The 27647-nt window shown below is 36.7% G+C and overlaps 1 protein-coding gene across 3 annotated transcripts in view; it reads left to right on the top strand.

The window, feature by feature from the left end:
* The window catches only part of SLC9A9 (solute carrier family 9 member A9), a 214334-nt gene that overhangs the window by 139081 nt on the left and 47606 nt on the right, over nucleotides 1-27647 (top strand). For all 3 annotated transcript variants that reach the window (XM_040613001.1, XM_040613000.1, XM_040613002.1), the window contains exons 13-14: nucleotides 11708-11756; nucleotides 17127-17206. In XM_040613001.1, coding sequence (XP_040468935.1) covers nucleotides 11708-11756; nucleotides 17127-17206 — 129 coding nt within the window. The remainder of the gene's footprint in view (nucleotides 1-11707; nucleotides 11757-17126; nucleotides 17207-27647) is intronic.

Here is a 27647-nt window from a genome sequence, read left to right as displayed (position 1 = left end):
TCCTAAATTCTTCTGAATATGTAACATAATGCAAATGTATGTATATAAGTTGAATTTCACCAATGTTAAAGTGCTAGACCTGGGTTTCTGGATCATTTACATTCCACTTGAGCTCTTATTCTCTTCAAATGAGTAAATCTATTACCACATCATGCATATTTAAAAATGTGCGACTACCAAATTCGAGAGTAAAAAAACCAAGCATAACATTTGTATTTAGTGTATTTTCTGAACTCTGGAAAGGGACTTTACATACTGTGAAATAAGAACAGTTCCTATAGTTCTGGACAAATGCAGCAACTAAGGTAGAAGTATCTATCTTTGTTGCTGTTCTTGTGCAGGTAAAACTCTCCTGCAAACTGAAAAGAAAAAAAAAACCAACTGTAACATTCTGTCAAAGCTATATACTGCTCCATGATCACTGCATGAATAGCAGAACTTACACTATTGTGATGGCATCTGGTCCAAGTTTGCCAACTACAGTAGAAAATAAATTTTCCCTCTGGAACTTCTGTAGTACGACGAGTTAGAGGGTGTCTGTGAGCATGCACACACGCACATTTATATAATTAATAGTTTTTGCATCGTCTAGCATTATAAACAGTGCAACTACAGATCAGTATCTATTTTTGAGACGTGAAGTTTTCACATGAACAGCCTAAATATTATTTGAAACAGCCACATGAGATCTAAATATATTGCCTAAAACTGGTAACGATAGCTATGTGTCTGAAGGAAGGGTTATATTGCAAAAGCAAATTTTAAATGAACTGAGATCTATACTGTCTAAACTAAACAGTACAATTATCAGACCAAGATTATAGTGAAATAAAAATATTTGTGAATTAAAAACAACATGGAATGAGATGAGCATTAGATGATGAAGGGGAGCATACTTTTCCAGCATTTCCATATAACCATTCTCTGTCAAAAAGACTATTACGCTTTGATATTTACTGTATCAGGAGCATATAATCCACGTAGGGTGGGGTTTTTTGGTAGAGTAACAAAACTAATAAAGTTGGTCTCTTTTTGAGTCATTTTTTAATTCTTTGATGTTGAGAAGCCAACTGTTGTAAAAGAAATGAAAAGTTAAATTTTCCATTAAGCAGTGTTTTAGAACAGTCTTCAGAAATGGCACTACTGTTTATCCTGCTGTATTTAAAGTGGTTTTAGAGTGTTTTGACATGAATGTGCAGAGGTGTTTCGCTGCCATTAAAACTGAAAGCTGAAATATTAAAACAAAAAAGTGTTCTGCACACATCAGACAATGAAAACTTAGGCAAAACTCTTCCATTTTAGTACCAAACATTTCACTCCAGACTGGGACTTTTCCCTGGATTATCCCTTTACAAAGCTTGATTTGTAATTTCAGATGTAAAAAGAAGGTGAATGCCCAGAGCTGGCAAAATATAGTGAATATGCATCTGATCTGAAAATAGATAACTAAAATAAAAGCAATATTAAGTTTCATAGCAGATTTTTTTTCTATATTTATGTGACTAACTTACAGCGGACCGGGCACTCGCTGTCCTACAATATTTACTTCTAGATGACGAAACATGAAAAAAATCTTACCAATGCTTACTCAGATTACTAATTGCAATGTATCTGCTTACGAATGTAGTGACTCAACTCTAAAGGCCGTTGTGTTCAATGGTTAAAACCATTTCAAGAATTCAGAAACATCTTTTTGATTTACCCTTTGATAAAACAATTGTGCAGCAGATCTTTGAAGGTATATTTTCCAATATACCATATACATGTTTTATACAGCCTTGGGTCAATCCATCCACAGAAGTACTTACTATCATTTCCTGGCGTTCTGAGTATTTCAGACAGAACTTACGTGAACATATTTCAAACGGGGAATTAAATATGACTTTAAGCAATGCAGCTGATTTACAAACTGCTTGTGAAAAGTGCAGCCTAAATGGAAAGATCAGTGACAGCTTGCATGCAAGCTACCTTGTCACCAGTTCCCAGCAGCAAGCTGGTAGCATTTACTCAGTGTGTTTTGGTCACAGCATACATTTAGCTTGACCAGCATTACTCTTCTCTTCCAACGGCTGTGCACAGAATTGCTCCCAGTACCAGCTTTATATGATATGTTTCAAATCTTGATGAGAAAGATAAAGATATGTTTTTCTCCATGTTGCGAGCCCAGGGAACTCAGAGTTGGTCATCTCATTATTTAGACTGATGCCTCAGGAGCATTTAATGTTTTACTTTGGATTAATCACATTAGCAATAATGCAAGCCATCTACAATGGCCTGGGCTTCTTTCCAAAGCTGTGCTGTGTATGTTCAAGGAAAATAAAGGAACAGGCACCTAAAGTGATTCAGAGGACAAACACTTTACTGCTCTAAAAATCATTGACATAATTCACTGGAGGGAACTGTTATTTCTGAGCCAAGAATTAACTAGCCTCATCTGTAGGAAATTGTCAAAATACATCTGAGCGCAGTTTCTTTTCCTCATGCAGATCTTTTGTAAAATCAGTTCTCATTTTTCCTGGCTGGCAAAGCTCATTAGTAGTCTAAGAAAGATGCCAGCAAAATAGCCTAATTCCTGATTATATTTTTTTTTCCTGAAAGCTGTATTAATCTCCATAGAGTTCATGAAAGTAGCAATTAGGACATTGGCTATGTGCAAAAAATTACACTTCTTGTAACGCAGTGCCATTTCTGTCTTTCTGCATTAACTGAAAATGTATTTTTAATAATTTTCCGGGGGAGAGGGGGGGGTGGGGAGTGGAGGGTGGTGTTTATTAATACAGTTTCAGAATTACGTACTGAGCATTTGATCTACAGACTTTGTCATAGTATAGAGAGGGGTATGGTAATAATACTGAATTTTTTAAAGCATGTGAAGACTGATCAATATTGTGTTTGGTGTACTGCCTCTTACTGAAAGGATGATACAGAGATGCATTTATGTATCTGTACCTCTCCATTTTGCAGTGTCTTCAGTTAAAGCAAAAAAAAAGCACCTGCCATCACCATTAGCTCCTTCCCTCTATATGCTTTTTTTTTCCTTTCCAAAACAGTTACAGTGTAAAGAGTTTGGATAGAAGGTATCACAGTCATCTCATGACAACCTTTCCAGTCCATGCTGTGATCCAGTAATATTTCAAAAGCTCAACTTAGTTGGGATTTACTGGGTTGGCACTCAAAAGAAATAACCTTATTATTACCAAAAGAGGTACTAAATCCCATCCTTTCTTCTAAGTCAATGCTGCACCAAAGCTATAATGTGATATCAAGGAATCCTGTTATTCTACAAGTCCCACCTCTCATCAGAGACATAAAACTCAGATGAGAACTAAATAGAAAAATGCAGCCATACTGAGAAAGTGGTAATTGCACTGTATATCCCAGCTACTATCATGCACATTCCTTATGTCTAAGCTTCTCTTGCAGTTTTAGATAGTTATTCAAATTACATTATTTTTCATGTTTTATTATTTTTCAGTTTCTCTAATCACAATGTAGTATTTTTGAGTGATGTGACCTTGGAGCCACATTTCTCCAAAGATGCCTGGATCGAACTGAATCTGAACAGATTTTTTTCAATGTAGAACAAACCAATTTTTTTATAATTTTGTAATATTTTAGTATTAAAGATTCTACTATAGTGTAAGAGTTTCATTTTAGGAGGCTTCTGGTAGCAATAGAGTTATCCCACATTTCAGATTTGCTGAGGGTTTGTGGTTTTTTCTGTAGCTGAGATAGAAAATGAAAATTTAGGAGGATTACAGTCCTTTCAAGCTTTCCCATGCTTTGCCCGTAAATCTATGTCTGATTGCCTACAAGTAATCACATACTTGTTCAATAAGTAAAGAGAGTAACTGAGAAGGGCCGTGAATATTAACTAATTACCGCCATGTAATCTTATCACACTGTTCTGGACTTTCTGCTCTTCTTGCTTTGCAAAGTAAGAGGGAATTTAGAGACAGAATTTAAATGCTTGAAAAGCAGGCAGTAAAGCGCTTACCTTACTCTATAGATCTCAGGTTTTACATAAAAGAGCTCCATGAAGCTAGCTATTTCTTTCACTAAGAAAACAGCAAATGACAGCAGTACCAGGAAGCGCCATTCACCAGTCAATCTGTTAGTGAAATATACATTGGATGAGTCATGCAGTACAATGATAAGTGGAAAATTAAGATGACCATCACATCCCTGTATAGCTCAGGAATGCTGAGAGAAGGCAAAAGTATTAAGGAAAGGCTCTTTGGAACGCACGGCTGGTTTAACTGTGCTCCTTTTAAAGTCAGTGACACCAGTGCCTTTGGCTGGAATGGGAGTGGTTGGGCTCATGCAGAGCACCTTGCGGAAACCGCCCCTCGCACCACAATTCGGAGTCTGCACAAAAACCATAGGGAGCGTTTTAGAAAAAGGAAGGATGAAAAAAACCTGCTCTTTTAGGGCAGGGGAGGGGAACAGCTGACACACAAGCACAACACACAATCCAGTCCTTACTAAGGAACAGAGAATAGAGCAAAGCTTTGCCAAACTGCTGGAAGGATCTGAACATTGCCAGATTCCTAGAAAAAAAAGAGTTGCATACAAGATACATGTTTTTCAGATAAGAATATAGAAAAGGGGAAAGAGTAGCGGAGTTTTCCACATACATTAGAACAAAAGGTTTATTAATTTCAGTTTGGACCACTAAAAATACCATTTTACGAAAGATTTTTCTTCTCCCTAAGGCAGGAGTAGAAAAATAAAACATTCAAGTGAATCGTTACTTGGCAAAGCAGAGCAATAAACTGCAAGGTAGAAGGTGATAGCTGAATACCATGGTGTAATGAAAGATACAGGAACGACGTATGACTATAAACATATGTAAGAAAACCTAAAATAAAGGGAAAACAAAAAATGAAGGGGGAAGAGGGAGTGTTTCACAGAAGAAACATCAGTACCAAAAAGAAGCAAGTAGTGCTGATCAGCTGAGTCCTGAGTGGATGTTTAACATTGCTGCCAAGGGTCTGTGGATTTCACTAGTTTGTCTATTAGCCACACATTGAAGATATTTAATTTGGCAATTCCTGTGAAGTCCAAGAAAACAGGTCTAGAGAAAGGAGAGAAATCAAATTTCTCATGCACTCATTTAGTATCAGATGCAAGAAGCAACTGTGAGTTTGGATCCCTAAAGATTGCACACATGTACACATGAATGTAAAATGGCCTTGCCCTACATTTTTCAGAATCAAGCATTAAAACGGGAATCACACATAGCCCACTGCCTGAATACGAAAAAGTCCTGAACTGACTTGTAGCAATGTGCTGCGAGTTAGATCTGCTTAGCTATAAGTAGTATGCCATTAGGGCAAAGTAAGTGTGCAGGGCAGGTTTGGCAGAGGCAGTAGCTGCTATTTTTTCAGTTTGACATGGAACTGAATGCAATTCATGTAACTACTGAGTCTGTGCAACTACTGCAACACAACTTGCATTTCACATCCAGGTAGATTTGGTAATCTTCGGTGTAACAAGCCTGAGTGTCACAATGAACAGTACAACACCTCTTATTATAGACTAAGAATGTGCTGTAATGATCTTTCCTTAAATCTGAAAGCAAGTCTGAATTCTTACATTGTTACCACACAAAACTTATTTTGCTTGCAGCCAACCTTCACACTGATTTTATTCCAATTCTATTCATATGCTCTGATACCACTACAAATGATCATTTCTAAATATTCCACATAAGTTAAATGACCTCCTTTTAGTTGACTTTGGTTCTTACTTTTAAGCAAGGGGCCTGATTCCTGACTACAAGTATATTCACGTAGCATAATGACATTCATAATCTACTGCGTGTGCCAGAAGCGTTATAGGGATGTAAATCACTGCTGCTCAGAACTCCTGAGCTGGAGTGCCATGCTGTCATGATTGTAAGATGCCCGATACTCTGTTCAACCATACAGATGGACCTTGTTACTTCAAAGTGACCAAACTGTTTTAGCCCTGCCCCACCCCGATATCAACATAAAACAGGATTAACAGAATAAAGAATCAATACCAGATATCTAAAGATCAAGTTCATTGCAAGTTCAAAAGTCAAACTATGGCACACATCTCTTATTCTCGTGATTCTACAGGTTTAAAATTATACTTTTCATCCTATTTCAGTATGTTATGTGTATAAGATAGAAACCATTAGCCACATGACAAACTGCTGTCATAGCCATTTCGGAAGCATCATTTACCTGATAATTTATTTTAGCCCTTTTCAGCATGAAATTAAACTGATTTGTTCTTTCTGCTGTGAGACAGAAGTGATTATTCCTGCCTTAAACGAAACTGTTTTCATTTATTAACAAAATCAGCTTGAACTGAACTTTGAATATCTATACTCATGCCATAATTCTCCATGAGATTTGTGTCAATCAAAATATCATACTATAACAAAAGCAGATGTTTTTGACAGCATCAGTCCACAGCAATATAATATGTAGCAGCAATATAGCAATCTAGAAGCAAAGGCTGATTTTAGGTGTCAGTTTGTTAGGAATACACATCACACTTACTGCTTCATGGACAAGAATAATGGCCTGAGCAATCATTATTTATCCTGAAGGTTTTTTAATTTCAATTGTAAAGATATATTATAGAGGAAGAAACAGACTTTTTTGGATTTTGCTCATGTTTCCAGTCTTTACCGTTAATAATTCTGTACTGAATGCAATACGCTGGTGATGGATAGCTACAAGCTTCAGATTTATTCATGCAAAAATATTCAAAACTCCTGTTGCAAATGCTTTTTAATGGCCATCTTTGAAAATGGGCTATAAATCACTTACTCAAAAAAACCTTTCCTGGTATGTGCAGTTTTTGAGATACAAGCTGAGGCTTAAAGGCTGTTATAGTTACAATGAGACAGCCAGTGGCAGGCTGAGGCAATGGCACTGAGAAGATGAGTTCTTCCAGTAAAATCTTTCACAATCAAAAAAAATAATATTGTCACTAAATTATTTTACAGGAGCAGTCCTAGGGCTCTAAAAAGCATAGTTCTGCTAAGCTAGATTTTATACAAATATAATGAAGAATGTGCAGTTACAAGCTAAATGCGCCAAACAGACGAGCAATGGCATGGAGGAAGCATTATTCTTCTCATTTTATAGCATGAGGCCAGAAAAAGAAAAAGCAGCCAAACTTTTCAGCTCTTGAACTGCCTTTGTTTCCCCACCGATCCAGAGAAGGAAGCAGAAAAGGCATGGCTAATTCAGACCCTTATCTGACAGCTCTGTAATATCACATTCCATCATACACTTAGAGCAGGGAAGAACTTATTCGCATTAGAAGACATTTCTCTTGTAAACTTTTCTAAACCTGATGTATTCTTCATTACATCATTAGTTGCATTAAATAATACACATATGAACAACCGTTTCTTGTGGCCTCATTAGTGCTTGAAGTTGAAAGATGTTTGGTACAACAGGACAATAGCAGCAGAACAGTGGTTAGTGCCACTACCGATATCATTCTCGGGCCAGTATTTATGGCACTCACGAGTGGTAGTGTGCAGTCACCTCAGTTTGAGGTGACTGATGAAACCAGGCTTCGCAGTTCTTTGCAGGACACTCTAATTCATCAGTCATTAAATAAAAAGGGGAAGGTATCAACTACATTCTCTTAGGACATATTTTCATATAAAAGCAGTCCTGGCTGCCTCATCTGGAGCACAGCTAACCAGCATGAGTACACGATTGGTGCAAACTAGACTAGATGGGACTGCAAGCAATGAGCCAGGCTCGGTTCTGCAAATACAGAAAGCCTATACAGGCCCAGAAGCAGAATTTCAGTAATTAGAATTCAGTTTTCAGAGAAATGTCTCTATTTACATATTTCTTGGCACTTAAATCAATGGAGGGCTGAGAATCACACTTGTAAGTACAGACACCAAAAGTTCTGCTCTCCATGCCTAGATCCTCATGAAGGCATGAGTCTGTATGATTTTTTTGTAGCTTCACTGTAGAAAGCAGAGATTTTATCCAACAGTGTTTTCATTGTGGTGATTTGAATTGAAGGAATTAAAAGTTTGCAATGCCTGAATAGTGATTTACTACTCTGTATTCCTATGGAGAGGTTTTGTATTTCTTACTACCGGTTCCCCTGACAATTTGTGATTTAGCTTTCCATCCATTTTCATTTCAAACCACATAAGAAAAGATGTTATCAACTGCTTTGTATTCAGTGACAAATTCCTCCTCTTATTACCAAATGCATTCCGACTGTTGCTAAAAAAAAAAAAAAAATGATGCACTTGATAGCACACAGGGATTTAAATACAGTCAGCTGTAAAGGGTACTTCTGCAGACTAATGCACAGTTTCTAGCAATACTTAGGCCTAATTGCTAGAGACTGGCTAAAGTCACAAGCTTCACCTCCAGATTTTGAATACAGCAACTTTGAACAATCTCTGAAGCCAGGTTTTCATCCAGCCGTTATTAAAAAAAAAAAAAAAAAAAATCACCTACCACCACCCCCAAAAAAATCCAAAAAAAAGAAAGAACATCATAGAGCAGCTTTCAGGATTTTTAATTCCTTTGTATCTAGGGAATTTTAATCTAAGACGTTACCAAAACCTATCTAAATACATAGAGTAGATAAACTCCACTGCAATATAGATCTGATTAAAAATCACTGCCTTTGCTTTTATGGAAGAGAAGTCATCCTACATGTTTAATGTATAGAATAAAGAGATGCACAAATAGAAAGGCAGAAATAAAAGCATACAATATTTAGAGGAGCCAAGAAGAAACAAACAAGGAATGGAAAGCAACCAGGAAAGCAGGATGAAGGACAGGAGACTGCAAGAAGTAAAACAAGGTAGTGGGAGAAAAGAGACAAAAGTTGACAGCAAGAAAGGAGAAAAAACTTACTAAGAAAATACTTTTCTGACCATCCATTAAATTTTCTCACAGAAATTGAAAGCTGAGAAGGTTAAGAAGGGGAAAATGTTTATACAAATATTAACAATAGTATTTCTTAGAAGCCTTCAAGTAATTTATACAAATTTCAAGTTTGCAAATTCTAGCGGCAATAGCATTAGATCTAGCAGGTCATTTTAGGAAGTCAGGGAGGGAAACGAAGTGCATAACTGTGCTTTATTTCAGTTGTCTTGACTGTCTCATATAATTTGTTATACTTTGTTTTTTCAACATTTGCAATTTAAAAATAGCATTCTAGTTCATGTCAAGTATATTAGAGTTAATTATAGCAGACTCTGATTTTCAATGCTAGGTGCCTGATGTTAGGCTCCCAAGCCTATGTTTGGATATGAAATTATTAGCCTCAATTTCAGGACTGACTGAACTGAGTCTGCTTAATGCATACTTAATAAAATTGCTAATGTTCAAATTATTACAAAAATGTATTGCTATTTTAATGCATTAAAAAATTTTCCCATAGAATGCAAAGATTGATCTGGTCTTTTTCCCAATGGACTTTAAATCGATAGGCAAGATTGTGCTATCCACACTAATTTGTAGTAGCGAAATAATACTGCATGAGAAAAACAGCAATGGCATCTGACCCAGTGTTTTAAACAAGAGCAGAGACCAGACCAAAGGAAAGCATCAGATGCAGTTATGTGGCATTCATGTGGCATAGAAGCCTTATTTTCTTTTTCTTGTATGAAAAATCTAAGACAGAAGCGTGATTTCATTAGAGATTTACTGCTGGTTTTTTCTGGCTGTAAATGTAATAGTACTCCTGTTAAGATTTTCTGTATCTTCATATATACTATTGTGTACAGAATAAACAAGGCAAAACAGGTAGCTATCTTTAACTATAAGGATTTGAAATTATACATGCAGAGAAGCTTAAGCATACCATGAATTCTGCAAAACTCTGTAAATCCAGATTTTTTTTCTATGCTGGTGGATTGCTGTTGTCAGTGTGATTAGTTCATAGTTATATCACTGTTACTGAAATATCACAAGCAGAAACTCAGGTTCCTCTTGGCCCCATTGCCTACCTTTGTTCACATGTACCATTGCAGTCCTTTTAGTCCCAGGTGAAACATTTTCTGTTGTCTTAGCTTATTCTGTAATAAACACATCACAACTCCAACACACACAATCAGTCAGAACTGGCAGTTTCTCAACCCCAGTTCAGAACTACATGAAGGCTAAATTACTTCTGTCCCAGGAGACTAATTCTTTGAGGTCAAGTCAAGCTCATTAAGGAGAAGAGTGTGGGGAGAAGTCTGTGATGTATCTTTGCCTTTCAGCTGCACCTATCATGCATAAATTATTTGTATTTATTTTTTTTTATTTCCAAAACTGTGCAGACCCTTAACTATTGTACTGCTGGTATTTTTCTGTATTGGCCAAGTAGTGGTGTTAGTGTACAGAGTTAGCTAACAAGCATAGTCTAATAAACAGGGCATGTAATTACATTGAGGAGACTGGGATTCTTTTTCTGATTCTGTCACATTTTATGAGTTTGGGACCATCACACCTACATTTGTGCCATTGTTTCAGCCTTCACATCCTACTGTACTTACACTGCACACTGCACTACAGGGCTGTCTCACACCGCTTAGTTTTACAATGCTGAGCATAGATAAGGCCCCAGACACCACCGTTACATACATGACAATAGCAAATCCAATGTCAGATACGCGGTTAAACCTCTGTGTAATGTTTCTTTTTCTTTTCCCAGTAAATGTTTCCATTTTAATGAAATTGAAAATACCTAACTTGCTTTACTCCAAACTAATGAATATGTTAGCACCATCAGAAGATTTTTCTAGCAATTTTAAGAACAGGACAAAGAGAAAAAGAAACAGCTATTCATTCTGTCTCCTTGTTGAGTCAGCACTAGGATCATTATTTTTAATAAAAAGGCAGAAATATTTATGCCTGAAGGACTCAGATTTGTTGAAGCTCAAGAGCTATGATAGAAACAAACATCTTATTTTCTCTTCCATTCAGTATTTACATATAAAAAACATCCACTCTGCATACAGTTCCTGTCACTGTATCTGACTGAATAACAGTGTATGGATAATATTTACAGGAAAGAATGCTGAGGTATGTAACTGTTAATATTAAATATGAATCTGAAATCTGTTTTGATGCTTTCTTACCAAAAGCAAAAATATACTCATGGAAGACTGCCAGAACAGTAAAGTGGCCTTAAATGAATATCTAGTGAAAAAGTACATTTTCTTTGCATCGTTAAATTTTGTATTAGCTTGGTAGGCATGATGCTATAGCAGAGGCTTGTGAAGCATTCAGGTACTATTGGTCCCCTAGCTGTGGGCTTCAGATTCCAGTGATAAGAAGGCTCATTATTCATCATCCTTTACTGTTCTCCTTCCTTTCTTGGTGTGAACATCAGCACAAGCCTCAGTCATTCAACTCATAACATTTCTCAGTTGCATATCTCCTCAATTCTATCAGCCATATTCAAAATACATCAATTCTTCCGCCACTTTTAACAACTAATTTTATTTTCTTCCTGTCCGTATTAGTAAAATGACCCCCCAGGTTTGCATCATCTTGCATATCACCCACTGCAATCTCCTCTCCCCTCTGATTTGCTTCCCAGCAAATTTGCTTTCCTCTCACCTAGCAGGAAAGAGTGGCACAAGGGAAACACTTCTACCCTCAGAGCTCTCTAATATGTACCAGTTCGTTACCATATGTCTTTGCTTTTTGCCTTTTTTGTTTCCTTTTTTTTTTTTCAGAGTTGGCGTAGATCCAGATGAAGATCTGAAAGTAGAAGCTGCAAGCCAGGTATGTCAGGATTTTAGACATACATGCTGAATTAAAAAATGTTCAATTATTGGCAGATCATGTTTATCAAAAATAGTGTTATAGCTGAAAATGCTTATAACAGGCAGGCTGGCAGGTTGAAAATAAGAAGGTGCTGCAAAGGAGCTTTATTGTATAAGGTACAAAGATAAGATTTTTTGTTTCCAATGTGTATGCACTCATGAAAATTTTGCAACTAAAAATATTATTGAGTTTTGAAGAAAATTGTAAGTGCAAAAATATCCTGAAAAGTCTAATAAACAAATTAATAGGAGTATTGCCTTCATAAATCCAAAAATTAATCACCTTCCAAATGCTGCATTTATGGAAATGAGACAACTCAGAACAATGTTTAATGCCCTGGAATACAAAAGGAGAATGTGTTGTGTTCAATTCTAGTAAGTCAGGTTTCTGCAAATATTTTTTAGTTATTTTTCACATGAAAACCTAAGTACATTGTGAACTTGAAAACTTTAAAGAAGGCTATTTAACAAGCTGCAGCTGTTCATCTGCCACCTTCCCTCTTTTGTCATACATGTAAGGCAGTTTCAAATACAGCACTGCCTGCAACAGTAGAAATCTACAGAAAGTCAATACAGAGATATAACATGTGCTTCAGTGTGGCAAGAGCAGTACAACTAGGGAGAAGCAACACTACAGCTGACAAGTTGCCAAAGCAAAAAGTGCCTAATACTAAGTGTGTTCCTATTTAATAATATACCATCCCATGCATCCTCTCAGACTGCACAAGTGGAACTGAAATTGAAATCACCCAGCAGCAATATAAATGTAAAAAATAAGTTAAGGGAAGACATGAATAAGATACTCTATTCACTTGAAAATATATTAAAGATATCATTAGGCAGAAATTTAATATATCTTACATACTGAGTATTCTTAGCTTTTACACATTTGGACATATCAAGGTATTTAGGGTCTCCATTTTCACTGAAACTGAATGGAATTCAGGTGCCTAACTGTCCTAATGTTTATTTGGAAAAAAGGAAAAAATATTATTCATAACTGATCATATCTTTAGTTTCACAATTCAGTCACTATTAACAGGCCTAGCATAACACCCTATTGCATCAGGCCAAGATACTGATTTATTGTGAGTCTGAGGGGACTAATCACTAATACCACTCTCCTAAGCATCTTGGTAGGAATTCCTGCAGTGCCTCTGACCAAGGCCTGGACACAGAACCTTAATCTTAATCTATTCTTGATTGGATTTTAAAGATATATAATTTCAGAAATTTTCTACTTTGCAGTATTCATGAAACGTCAAAGATCAGAGAAGGCTGAATACAGTATAAAATTGACTATATGTATATTTTGTGAAAACCCGATTTCTTCAGAAGTTAATAGGTATCTAATTTTCTCCTTTGATTAAAAACAATCATGTTTATGAATAGCAATAATATATCCAGTGTCCCAGCTGTGCCCTGTGAATTAACACCTATCTCGTTTGACAAAACTCAGCAATACAACACAGAAGGTGTAAACAAATATAACACTTTCCATGCTCTATTGTGTCCCAAGTTGGCACTACTTATAGTAGTAGAATTTTACACTAGAAGATAGGTTTTCTGCTCAGATTATTCTTCTCCCTCTCCCCACCCCACCACCACCACCCCTGCTGTGGTATTGTATTTTCATCTAATTTTTCTGTATTTGACAACTCAGTCTTTCACTAATTCAAACCTTTTCCGCATTCTCTGTAGCTCTCTTGTTTTTAACTTAGTACCTATGGCAGTTATTCAATTTGTGCCAGGTTATTTCTTTTCATTTCCTCTTTCATCTGCCTAATGCCTCCTCTTTCCCTTTGCTGTCTCTTTTCTTTCCCTTTATTTCTTTTATTTCTAAATGTGATGGCTTTGTTTAGTTTACATTTTATTCCTATGTTAGTGTGTCTTCACAGCCAAAACAGTTGTTTTTCTTGCATATATCCCTGGACAAATAGTATATCAAGTGCCAGCATCTCCCTCTCCCAGTTCAAGCTCCCTCCCAGCTGAACTTTAAACCACATGTCAAATCTCAGTGCTGTTAATTGGACCTTCAGGGACACTGTACCAGAAATAAAACCTGAATATTTTGTCAGGAATAGGATGTTTAAAGGACAGTAAAATTAGCAGAAAATAAGCTGATAGACTCCTCCCTTCTCAGCCAGAGTACGGAAGCCGCAAGGTCTGCTGCAGAGGCTGGAATTTATCTACTCTGCAACCACTCGAACTACCAGGACGTAGGGTACCTTGCTGTGGGAGCCTCTCAATCCATATCTGTAACCTGTCCTGGATTTTTGGGGGGGCAGAAAAAGCCTTAAAACACCTTCTACCTCATGAGTACTGTGTCAGAGGGATAGCAGTTACATGGCTGCATAACCCTTTTCCTTTCATACTTCATCTCGATCTCCCTTCTTTCCTTCCTTTCCCTTCCACAAATTCAATTTTCTCTTCTTTCAAGGAATTATATTTAGTCAAGACTTCCATGTACACAGTTGTTTCTGGACTTCTGATTATGCTCTATTCTGGACTGGCTCAACCAGTAATTTTGGCAACCAGCTAGAAGAAAATTCCAGCTGAAGTTGTAAGACCTGGAATCCAGGGCTCCTTCCCTAGCAAAAATGTAGAGCCTTTTAATGTATAACTAACATCATAACATAACCTTAAATATGTTTATCATCATATCAATATCACAATATAAACATAAACAGAAGAAATAATGGCCCAATATTCATATCCATTTATTTACTGGACTGTCATAACTCCATTTTCAAAATTTAATTGCATAAATGCATACTACAGTTAATATATTATTTCATAGAAAATATATAAAAACAAGCAAAAACAGTTCATTGCATACCACATACATTCATGTATAAATATCAAAAACTAACTCTGATAAACAGAATGCAGGATAAATAACCACTGAACAGAGCTACAAAGTTGATCTGTTAAAGGCAAAACCTTTTACGGCAGTGGGCTTTTAAACTAATTTCTCATTAAAAAAAAAAAGTCAATAACATATTTTCTTCAGATGGTTTATGTATCTCAGAAATTCTGCTAGGTTAATCTCTACCAAGACTGTAAGAATATATTCTCTACAAGCATTTGGGGAAAATATTGTAGATTTAGTATTGATCTCAGGAGAAAACTAAATAGCCTGCAAAACACCTATCAATATCATCTCTGTCAAACTAACGTTCATAGTTTATTTAACCATCCCTATGTCTTTATTAGTATAATGAGGAAATTATTTATACTTTCCCCATCAGTTACATCTGCCAGTTGGTTGGTGAATTTATTGGAAGTACTAATGAGAATAATCTCCATATGGGTAATTCCCAAGACAAACATGAGAAACACTGACATTCTCACTTCCCAGAGAAAATTGTTGTCCGGAAGAGGCAGTGGAATGCCTCCCCCTACTTCTACCTCTCTGAACTGTAGGGAAAGTAAAAAGATAGGGTTTATGATCATAGGATCCAAGGATCTGCTATAGCCCAAAACCATTCACACCTGCATCTCCTGCTGTCCCTTGACTGTACTGTTTACGCAGGAGCTGCCCTACAGATAACTACCCAGATTCCCATTAATGCAAAAGCACCTAACGAGACACAGATTTCATATACAAAAGGAAGAAGGCAAAACACGTCAAACTCGCAGAACTCAAACAAGCCAGAAGTTACATACCACCAGAGCAGGTGCGGAGCAAGGCAGCAACAAACATTAATGCAAGAAATAAAAGCAGGTCCAGATCAGGACCAGCAGGATTATACTCTCATGCAGACTTTGTCCACTACTTTGTACAGGAACAATTCATGTTCCAATATGAGGAATCTTTTGGAAAGAGGAGTTAACTAACAACACTATGACTTGTTGAAACACCAGTAGTCAAATGAAAGACACAGGCCATTTACAGAGCTCTCTGTGCTTTTGACTAGCCTTCCTCTGCATTGCACTCACTGGCTGCTTGCTGCATTTCACTCCACCATTTCCATGCCTGTCCTTCTCTTTCTCCTTTCTATCCCTGTCCACCCTAGTCCTTCACTCTCTTTTTTTTCAGTGTTCTTTTTGTGCTGACCTAACACAGACCTTACCTGACATCATGCTTACTGCTTAAATGTTTCAACCCTTTTCCCAGTCTGTATCTATTTTGCCAAAAGGCACTATTAGATATTCAGGGCTTACAAGAGTGTTCTGCTGCTCAGAGATTAGTGCCATCTTCCTCAACTCCAGCCTCCCCAGTTACTAGAGGGAGTTACTAAAGTACTCAATTCCGTTACAGGGAAACAGATCCCAAGAATAATATTTGGTCTCTTTGGTGCATTTGTAAGTTCACTGTGACCACCTTTGACATTAGCAAAATTGTAACAGCTACAATATCGTTTCTGTCTCCATATAACCTTATTCAAAACTCAGTGAAATCAATGTAAAAGTTCCCACGTACAGGTTGGCTTGGAACTAGACCTTACAGTTTTGAGGATCAGACCATTGACATTATTATCATCAGCCTATTTATTTGTATGTTAATATATAATAGGAGATTACATTTGTAATAATTAAATTTGTTTAAAAATGCATGAAGAAAAATATTCCCATTAAAAAATAATCTAACTTGCAACAAAACACAAACAAGAAAATAATGAAGTAACCTTGGAGAACTGTCAATCCCATCCCTAATTCCATCCTGCCACTAACTCTTCTGCTAGTACTGATGTGATGCCTAAAGTATGACCAAACTAGCTGCCTTAATACATTAGAAACAGTCACCTGTACAATTCCAAATTATGATCCTGAGTAAAAGGACAGTCCACCTATCTACCTGTGCAGCACACCTCAGAACTGTCTGGCAGAATGAAAAGCAGCGTATTTTGAGTCTTGTTCACACAAGTCGTGTTCCTCTCCCCTCGGAAAGAACCACAGAAAGAAAAGCAGTGTCATAATTTTAGAATATCACAATCCCTTTGGGAGCGACATTCTGTTAGACATACACAAATAGCATTTGATCTTGTAGGAGTAAACTGAAGAAATCCCACAATGGCAATTAAATCGAAATACCGCTTTATTGATCTCAGAATAAAATGCTTCTCAGCTGCTTAATAAAATTGGAATCATTAATAAAAGTCAATGCTGCACTCTTCCAATGAGTACAGAGCAATGAGAAATGTGCTATAAGAGCCAATTTACTCCTGAACTGATTCAGAGAGATGACATTTGTGCACCAAAGAAGCTTTTTAAATTAAAAAGTGCAGTTAATTGTAATTCAGTCTGACATGTATTTTTAATATCAGAACTCCATGTTTTATTTATGTTATAAAAATGCTTTTCATTTCATTCATTTATTTTGCAGAGTGCATCTAACTTGGACAAAAATACTACCAAAGCTGAGAGTGCATGGCTGGTCAGAATATGGTATGGCTTTGACCACAAGTATCCTTTTCTGTTATAAGCCATAGATGATGGTTGCATTACAACTGGCACCTTGAAAATACTAAGAATTCAAAAATTATTTTACTTTACAAAACAAAAGTGTAATTTATTTTAAACATGTTTGAGTAAGGATTAGAAATTTTTAAAGTTCAAAGAAACAGAATGTCTAGAGAAGCTGGGCAGTGCAGTGGTAGTACATTCTGATTGAGTAAGAACAAGCTAAGCTGTGCTCTGCAAGAGTATATAGACAATAGATTTCAATTTTAATCTTTTTAAATTCCAGAATAGAACTTATCCACTTATTAATCAGGTAACATGTAAATTCTGCATTTGGGAAACCAGGAGGTTTGAGACTGAGGCAGCCCAGTGGCTGCTGCCTGCCCACATATTCAGAAAGCAGTAACTACCCAAGCAAAAGTAAAAATAAGACAACCCTGGTTTACCCACAGCTCTTAGAAACAGAGAAAGATGCACCCATTGTGGAGATATAGTTCCCAGGACTTCCCTGGAGCTCGAACTTCCTATTCCCTGGATTCCCCAGCCTTTGTGCTTCTATTCACATTCCTACTGAGGCACATATGGAAGAGATCTTGAATATGGGTGTCTGATGCTTTATTCTAGAAAGTCTGGTTTCCATGTCTCTTGCATTTCACGAAAATATTTCAAGTTATTTTTTTAAAATATTCTTAAAAAGAACATCCTCCCAAAGCCAAGGCAGAACAAACAGACAGATGTGGTGTCAGTAGTGCCTGTGCAAAGACAGTAAAAGCTACCATCCTAATTTATTATCATTTTAAACTGACTTTGAAAAGCCTTTGCATAGCTATCAGCGAGATCCCACAATAACAATCATGCCTTAAGCCTTTACCAGAGATGCACGATGCATACAAGAGAAGCCTGTCTGACTTCCATGCGTGCTGGCACAGGAGCTGAACAGGGACAGCTCTACTGGCCATCTCCATTATTCAACAGCACATCTACTGGTCCACTACCCTGCACTACTGAGCAGAGATTAATGTTTAGGTTACATGTATGTTTTTTTGATGCCAGCTGTAGCAAGCTAGGATGAAATATTTCACCTGATAAAATACAACTCTTTGGGAATACAGCTTCCTTAGGGAGTTCAAGTGAAGTTATCCTTCAAAGAGACTTTTGATGAAAAAAACATTTTTTTGTTAAAAATGAATGTATTGCCCTAAATTAATCTACCAGAGCAGTTTTAAATGCCAAAAAGCACTTAGCATTAAAATGTTTCCCTAAGATAATTTTCCCAGAATAATTGGAAATAGTAGGTGAATGCTATATAAAAGGGGGAAAATATGTTTAAATATTAATGCCGAGTACCAGCATAACTGGCTTAAACTTCCACCCAGCCCCACTTCCTTTTCAGAAGGAATAGCCTATGGTGGTTGTGCTATATCTTAGAAACTACAAATTTCTTCTTGTAGGAAAGAAAATATGAATAGAGGGGTAGGGGGGTGGGAATTGCTCCAAAGAAGGGAAAAAAAAGAAAAAAAAAAAAAAAGAAAGCACAAAATCTTGGTAGGCAAGAACAGGACAAAGGCATGAGTTAAAAAAAAAAAAGAAGACATGAAAACAGCAACTAGGATAGAGCTAGAAAACAAGGGACAGAGACAGAAGAGAAAGAGAAATCAATATGAAAAAGACAACAGTACGTGCAAAAGAAAGAACTGTAGAAGGCACCAGAAGCACTATTTCTTGGAGGTTATCTGTTTAGTAGTGATCTTGAATATGGGTGTCTGATGCTTTAATCCTAGAAAGCCTGGTTACTGTCTTTTGCATTTCAAGAAAATATTTTCAGTGTTTCCTAAAAAATATTCTTAAAAATAACAAACATATTCATATCTTCCAGTCAAGTCAATCTTTCTTTAGAATTCAGATTTTCAGAGATTACAGCCCTGCCATTATCCTAAAAATATATTTTTATTAAAAATAATACTTCCACATTTTACTAATCCCAAAAATGTATGCCCAGACACCTGCATAGAATAATGGTTCAACCCACTAATGCTGTGACTCACAGCTCTGAGCATTTCTTTGGTATGTCTATTTCTGAAAGACATTCTTTTCAGGGAGAGAGAAATTATCCACCCAAACTCTCTTTTGCTTTATTCCTGCATAACGTTACAAAGCTGTGCTGCTAAATTTGGAGCAAGAAATTGTCATGTAGCACAGTATTTATGCCCAATACAAGATTGCATAGAGGATTATGATAAAGTTTTCAAAGAAAAGATAGAGCAAAATAATAATCTGGTTATATACTTCGAAAGCATACAAGACTGACATTTCTAGATTAACATTTGTTCTTAGGCATTAACAAAAACCTACCCACTCTTCTGGCAATAACATCTCTTACGCCTATTTATGTCACAAGGGAAAAGCAAGAGGGAGGAAATACCACTGAGGAAATCAAAAAGTTGTGCTGATCCTTGCTGTCCCTGTGAATGATATCCACTTAGTTCAGTAGTCTTAGGCAATGGCAATGTGCAACACTAGGGTAGAACTATACAAAAAAACCTGAAATCCTGTTTGGGAATCAAATTGTATTTTTACTCTGACAGAAACAGTAGCAGCCTGATCTGGAGCCAGCTAGGTTCAAAAAGGGCTGGGTTTTTTAAGCAAAAGTCTTTGAATCAGGTATTGACACCTAAGAAAAACATATCATTCTCTAAAATCTAGACTAAGAAATATTAATTTTAGAATTAAAAAAAACAAAGAACAGATCATTTCAGTACTTAAAGGTATCCTCTTGGATTTTCATCTCAATAATTTAAATAAGGAAAATGCAAAATAAGATACTTGGTATCTGACAGCGGGTAAATTCCAGTGAATTTTTTCCAGCTACTTTGTTTTTACAGCTTACAATGCATTACCGTTTGAAGCTGTAATATTCTACTTAAGGCTAGTGGAAAAGTGAGAGAATAAAAAAAGGTATTTCAAGAATTTATCAGGGAAAAAAAAACCAAGATCTATAATCCAGTACTATGTACATGGCTTTATATTGCGTGACTTTTTTCAAGACAGATATAGCCCAGTTTAGCTAACAAATAAGTATGTGGACATTTCATCCTGTGTATATAAAGGCAGAGCTCAAACAAACGATGAGCAAAGTTGTCCCATTCCCAAGCATCCCACAATAAAATTGTAACTTTGCTCCCAGGTAGTAGCAATTTGCTTCTAACTCTTCTCAGTCCCAAATATCTTTACTTTCTTACTCCAGCAAATATCACTGGTTTTTGCCTGCTTAGTCCCAAGACACTGTGCACCTGACCAGAGTTAGAATTCCTCCTCTACACAGGCCAGTAATCCCAGTTACAATCTACCACTAAAAATGAAGGTAAAATCAATAAGTGTCTTGCAAACAATCTTCACCAGTTTTTCCAGCTACTTTAGACTAAACTCCTGCAGTTTTTTTCTCGTTTAATATGATCTTACACAAGGCTTTTTGTCCACTAACGCTTCTTTCTCCGTATTCATATGGTTTTGCTTCCTCATGTGGGGCATTTTTGCTCTTACTGGCTGCTCTGTAGCATTAGTCAGAAAGATGACTACACTGTTCTCCTGGCTTCTCATGCTCTATAATGAAAGGAGAATGAGGGATTTGGGATTGCTGCACTCACACAAAAGTGCAAAAATAACTGAAGATGAAAAAAAGAGAGCATAATGTAAGTGCTAAGATGTTTCCATCCATAAATGCTCACCACCTTCATAAAGAGAAGCCTACATGATACTGCAGGATATGTACTTCAATAGTACACACTGAAACTTGCACTGAGAAAAAAAGAGTAGTTACTGCGCAACAGGAAAATGTGTGCAAGATTACCATAGAAGAAAGAAGGGAAGGAAGAGGGACAAAGACTTCAAATGCACAGTAAGTTTCTTTGACTATTTAGGTATGTATTAAATTGCAAGACAGACCTTGAGCCCATCTGCAGCCAAGACTAACATGGGGTTTTTTTCTGGCAATGGGGTGAGGATGAGATTGCATGTGATGTGGTCCTCCAAGATTAAACAACATGACCAGAGCACTAATGCTGTATATATGATGGCATATACAAGGAGTGAGAAGGAGAAAGAGATACAATGATTGTTGTTAGCTGGCTAGTATGGGTAATACAAGGATCACAATGACAGACCTACTGCATCCTTGACACTGCTCCAAGCTACCAACTAGCAATGTAGCTCTCACTTGCACAGAGGTTTGCTTTTCAAGCAGCTCACATACACGCTGCTATGAATAGAGTAGGAGGAAAGCTTTCTCCTTCTTTACAGATTTCTTTTCAATCTGAAAAACTAACATTCAGTTACACAGAATAGAAGCAGGAGTCTGGGACAGAGAGCACCAATTCTCCATAAAGGAACTTCTAAAGTGTTTCTGCTTGAACTGCAGTTACCCATCATTCAGATGCATTCCTTTCAGTTTAAAAAGGGGTTGTATGTGTCCTTTGCACTTACCTGAAATCAATCAGCTAAAAGGAACTGTATTATTTGTAGACTTCAAAAGTTTATCCTCCTTAACTTATCAGGGCACCTATCATTTTATTTCTCCGGTGCTTTGTATGTGGATAAAACAGACGTAATGGCTGCCTATGAAGTAAGATAAGTACTATTCTATACCTGTGAAAAAAATGGAAAAGCTACTAAACCCAAAAGTGCATTTCAGGGTGAACTGACAATCAAAGAAAAAATGCAGCGTTTTATGGTCTTCAGCTGAATTTTCCTTAAAGGATGACTTGCCACTCTCATATCAGAAACAGACATCTTTAGAAGGAAAAGACAAGAGGCTGTAAGCATGCACGTGCACACCATTTTCTTTTACCTGCTGGATAACTGAGTTTCTTAGTTGCTAATATTCTGATTTGGTATTCTTTATCACCCCAATGACAACAGCCAAGTAGCTCACAGTTTCCTAGTTTTGGACCAGAGCCTCATTTTGCTAGACAGTTTTCAGACAGAGAAAAGACAGTCTTATCTCTGAGAGACTACAGTCTAATTACGAATCAAAGATGCATCAGATAATGCAATGTAAGCAAATTCAGGTACCACACAAACAGTAATGTGGAACTGGCTAGCACAAAAGGTAGATGTTATAGCATAGATATGCCAATAGAGCACAATAATCAGTTTTGCAGTGTCACAAGCAGACCATAAGAAAAGCTGAGATTAATTCACTTACTAAGAGTTGTGCTTTCAAGTGGATATCATAACATGAACATGACACAAGAGCAGCAGACTATTAATAAGGCTTTCTCAAACAGGGCAAACTTGAGTAGCCCAGAGTCCCTAGAAGGTATTTTATCTATAGCAACAATTGCCTGAACTTGGTTCAAAACTCACTCCAACAATACATTTCCAAGTACATGATCTAGAAAAAACTCATTGTTCTTTTTACAGCACAGATAATCAGTATATCTGATTTGGTGCTATTTCCTGACCCTTTCCAAGGACACAAGATTGTTGAAACTCTGCAAATTAACCTAATAAATAAACATGGCTAATGATTAACCAGAATAATAAGTGACCTCGATTTGTCCTCCATTCACAGAAACCTGGATAAATAACTCTTAAACAATTCCACACTGAATATGCAAGTAAAATCATTCTCATTTGTAAAGTTTCTCTCATGTCAAGTCGTTGAAAATCTCAATCATGTCCATGTATTTTTACAAGAAAAAATTACTAAACATGAGTTAAATAACAAGTATGAAAGCAAAGTTAAATACAGTCTTAAATGAAAAATCTCTGGTTCCATTACAAGATTTGACATGATCCCTTTCACCCTTCCATTGCATAGACACATACAATAGTTTCTTGATATTTTTATTGCAAAAAATAAATCTTTGAACCCACTCTTTCTCCACCACAGTTTTGAAGGAAAAAGGGAGATGCAGGAATTTTGGTTCCACAAAATATAACCAAAACGAGATAAAGTTTGAAGTTTTTACTACTTAGTTTTTTTCATCCTGGCACTAAGATTCACTACACTGCAAACAAGTCTATGTACATGTTTAAAACAAAACAAAAAGGGGGGAAAAAAATTATGGAGAAAAGGAACTGACAAGGGAAGACAATAGAAAGATCAGATTCTTTTTCATAGCCTCGTTTTATCTCTAAAAATTTATATAAAATAATACAGAAACTAAATCATTCTGGAAGAGGACGTTTTTGCCAAAGGTTTTACTTTGCTGGTAGCAAAACCATTATATCAAATTTTTTGATTTCTTTAAATCCTTCATAGTAGTCTGCAGTGCTTCTGCCTCTAAAGGAAGAAATACATACAGGGGAAACTTCGTGGGATTTAAGAAAAAATAAAATATCAGTGTTCAAAATAATGGTTAAACAGTGCAGGCATGGGGCCAGTGGAGGAGAGCATGTCATTATTGTTGCAATCTGAGAAAAGGGGAAGTGCTTTAATGTGAAAAGAGATTCACAGTAAAGTAAAAAAAGTGTTGTAAGCTGTTACCGAACCTGTGTTGTCATCCATCGGAGACATGCTGGGCCAAGTTCTATTTTTTGTTCTTTGCACTGAATGGTCATTGATTTTTCTAAGAGTTTTGCATGGCATCTAAGGCAAAACCCAGCCTACAGCTTATTCTAGATAACTCTGTGTAGAACCAACAGATTTTCCATTTAACATCCTAGCTTTATTTGAGACAGCATCCCTTTCGTTTGTGCTGTTCAAGCTGTTCTCTCAGTTTCTGATAATAAGGTCCACCACTGATACAAAGACTGTTTCACAGACCCCAGCGGCCCCAGTGTAAACGCACAGGTCTTTACGCAACTATATCACTTTCATATAAAAATATATTAAAATGCATTAAAATCTGTAATAGCTATAAACTACAATCCTTATCCCACAAGCAGTTCTAAAATGTAAGAATAAAATTATTCATAGAATAAACATAACATTTTAATTTTTCCAGCACAAAACAACCCCAAAGCTTATTTTTAAAGTAATTTTTTTGAATTTTTTAATATTTCTGAAAAGTTTCTGAGACTCATTATCTGCATAGGAGTCTATCAGCTCACCAAGTAGGTCAGAAAGTTGACAAAAAAGTAGAGAAGTGGAACTGGAGTCCTAAGAAATCTGGCTTTTGTGGGGCTCTCAGCAGAGGCTGCTAATGTGACGTGCCTTCCACATGGTTTACAAGCTAGAGGAGTAAAGAGGGAGAGAGCAGGAAACAGGTAAAGCTTCTGTCTGCAATGCCAGTAAAAAGGACTTTTTTTATTTCAGCAAACCCACACTTTAGACACAGAGATAACTGAAAAATTTTGACTAGCTATAACTGATTTCTTCAGTATATTTTAGCAGCTACCACTAAAGCCTCTTTAGCTGCAAAGTGCCACTACATGCTTCATCCCTGCCTGTGGATGAGTGGTCAGTCCCTCTGACCTGAGGAACCATTGCACTACACCCGAGAGCAGAAATATCCGAGCCATTCATCCCAAATATACCCAGGGCCATTTCTGAAGCTATTCAGCAGACCAGTAGAAGTTTACAAGTTCCACCAAGAGCACATAGCACTGCCCAACCAAGGCTTCAGTCAGGCAATCCAGCTTACAGAACTGTTTTCACTTGTATGACACTGCCATATACAGCTGTAGCATGTCAAAATAAAACAGCATCAAGATTTACACTTCAGTATAAGAGAAATTTGGCACATAAACTACTGAAACAGAGCTAAGTATAGAGGATTCCTCTTACAGGTACATTTTATACAGAGGTGCTATATTAATAGCTATTGACCAAGAGCCAAATGCTCCAGCACAGACAAAAGACACAACTAGAAAAACTGCTACGTGTAAAAAGCATTTTCCAGTTCTGCAGCTTGCTTCTACCTGCATAGCTGTCTGTTACAGCACCTGTCAAATCAAATGCAGAGCTTGAAGGAATTGATCTAAAAAGTGTAGTGAAGTAAATGGGGATTCATAGTTTACTGAACCCAACAAATTATAGATGAAGTCATCTCAGTGTCTGATTTTACTGATAAGTATTAATTATTATTCCATTTGACAATCTTTAATTTTGCTTTATTTTTTCCTCCCTTTCTCACTTTATTGTTATAGCACACTGTAGTCTGAATATACAAAGAAGCCTAGGCTTGTATTAGTCCAGTCAAGCATGAAATTATAGTTTGTTGGCTGACAATACCTAACAGCACCCAGGAGACCTAAGTATGATATCAGAGTACCGGAAGTTTATTACACAGATTTAATCAAGCATAACTTAAAACCTTCTTTCAATTCACTTATTATTTCATTTACAGCCCTGTATGTGCAAAAAGTTACTTTACTTTACACCTAAAGTGTTTTTAAATGTTCTTCTGCATGTATTTCTTTCACCATCGCCTTTCCAGCCACTTAGCAGGTATCAGAGTGCTTGGACTTGCATGCAGCATATGTAGCACCATCTATAAATGGCACTTTTACAGCAGCAATTGTCACAGCAAGATATTGCTAATTATAACATCATCTAAGCAAGAAATTGGAAATACTTCCTAAGTAAGGGTCTGTTTTTAATGTTAAATTACAGTGGTATTCCTGTAAAAGCTGTGAGACTAAAGGAATGCAGCATGATTAAGGTTATTACCAGGAAAGCCAAAGGGCACACTGATTTTCCATTAGAAAGTATTCTTGAATTGAACTCTTCTACAGAAAGCTAGTATCATCAGGATGCAAAACCCTTGAAGTCACTGACATGTTCCAGTGCCTTCAGTGGGCGTGGATGAGGCCCTCAATACAGGTCTTATTTAGAAGCTTAATCTATATATTGGCATTCTTCCATCTAGGTGGTTGCTCCATAAAAAGCACTGTTGGTATCCTTGGTTTGTGTTGGCTGTAACAGTTCTGAGCTAAACTACTTCAGCACACCCTAACACAGCACCACCAATAAGGCTGAGGCAAATGTGCAAGGAAAAAAAAAAATTGTTTGCTTCTAATTTTAAGAGAACTCTGGCAATCAGTGATTCAAAATAATTCAATTTTTGGCAGCAGAGAAACTCAAGAGCCATTTTCTATTTTCTGATCTTGAAATAGGTGCCTAATACACTAGAACACGTGCGTCATCATGCATTCAAATATATTATGAATCAACCAACATCAGTACCAGTTCTTAATTCAGCACTTCTCAGGGGATGTTAAGGGAAGGTGGAGAGGATAAATCAGAAGAATGAAAATGCTGATTTAGGACTGACTACAAGTTTGCATGAGGTATTGCAGCAGATCATCACATCTTATGAGCTCACTTTAACTATTGTTAGAGGATGCAAAAGTGTCTCCCAAACAGGGGAGACAAAGGCAGCCATTCATCTTGCACTATACTAAAAGCTTCAAGGACAATGGGAAGCCAGATTACAGTGGTCATTGGAACACAGTCTCTTAATTTAGATGCTCAAAAAAAAAAAAAAAAAAAAAAAGAAGCAGTACAACACTTGCAAAAATCAAGGGTTTGGCCTTTGATTTTTTTATAAATATAGACCTAGAACTCAGGAACCTCTTGATTTCTGTGTACTCAAGTCATCCTAGCAGAGGTAAATTTGTTTCTTGGGGGGGGGGGGGGGGGGGGGGGGGGTGTGTCTGTACAGCTAGCATCATTCCTTCTAGCTGAACATGTTTGTGGGCTTCTCAGTGAAGGCTCTTTGACAGAACTTACCATCCTGACCTTCTTTGCACAGCGTGATATACTTAGTTACTCATAGTAAACACAGCATTCAGATTTATATAATCTCTTACAGGCCTAGAAACTGAAGAAATTTTGGTATTTTTAGAACTTTATCAGTATGCATCTAGTTGCCATGAACAGAATCCAGTTTGACATACAGATAATGAGCCACAGTTTCCAATCACGGCACCAGTTCCACCACTGATACCAGCACCACAACCATAAAACCTGTTATTCTCCATTTTTAGCAACAGATGGACACAAAAAGATGTTGTGACTTAGAGGGTTTGGTCTGTGACAGAATGGGACAGCACAATTATTTTTATGAACTTTGTTACTTTACTTTTAGGAAAAGGAGCCATTCCTAAAAGTGAAGAGCAGAGGAACGGGTGGCAGCACAGAACATTTTGGGATGCTTTCTTTGTGACTTAGCCACAGCTGACCATATACTTGTGCAGAGAACAGGAGTAATGATATATTGTAAAATAATAACTTTGACAAAATGTATATAGTTTACCTAAAAGATCATGAAAATAATACCAAAATTTTGTGGGTTCAATGTCCTGGAGCTGCTATTTCAAAAAGCAAGTATTGTCATAGAAGACTGGGAAATACATACTTAATTACATGAAGGAATGCAATGAGTATTTTTGATCTGATTATTTTCATCATTTTTAACTTGTGCTATTATACCCCATGAAAAAAGTTTTAATGGGTTAAATATTTTTTAAAAAATTATTGAAAAGGATATATTATTTA

The sequence above is a fragment of the Falco naumanni genome, chromosome 13 (genome assembly GCF_017639655.2).
Source record: "Falco naumanni isolate bFalNau1 chromosome 13, bFalNau1.pat, whole genome shotgun sequence".
Taxonomy (NCBI): Eukaryota; Metazoa; Chordata; class Aves; order Falconiformes; family Falconidae; genus Falco; species Falco naumanni.
Note: the sequence above shows the minus strand (reverse complement) of the source record. Positions and strands in the feature narration are given on the sequence as shown.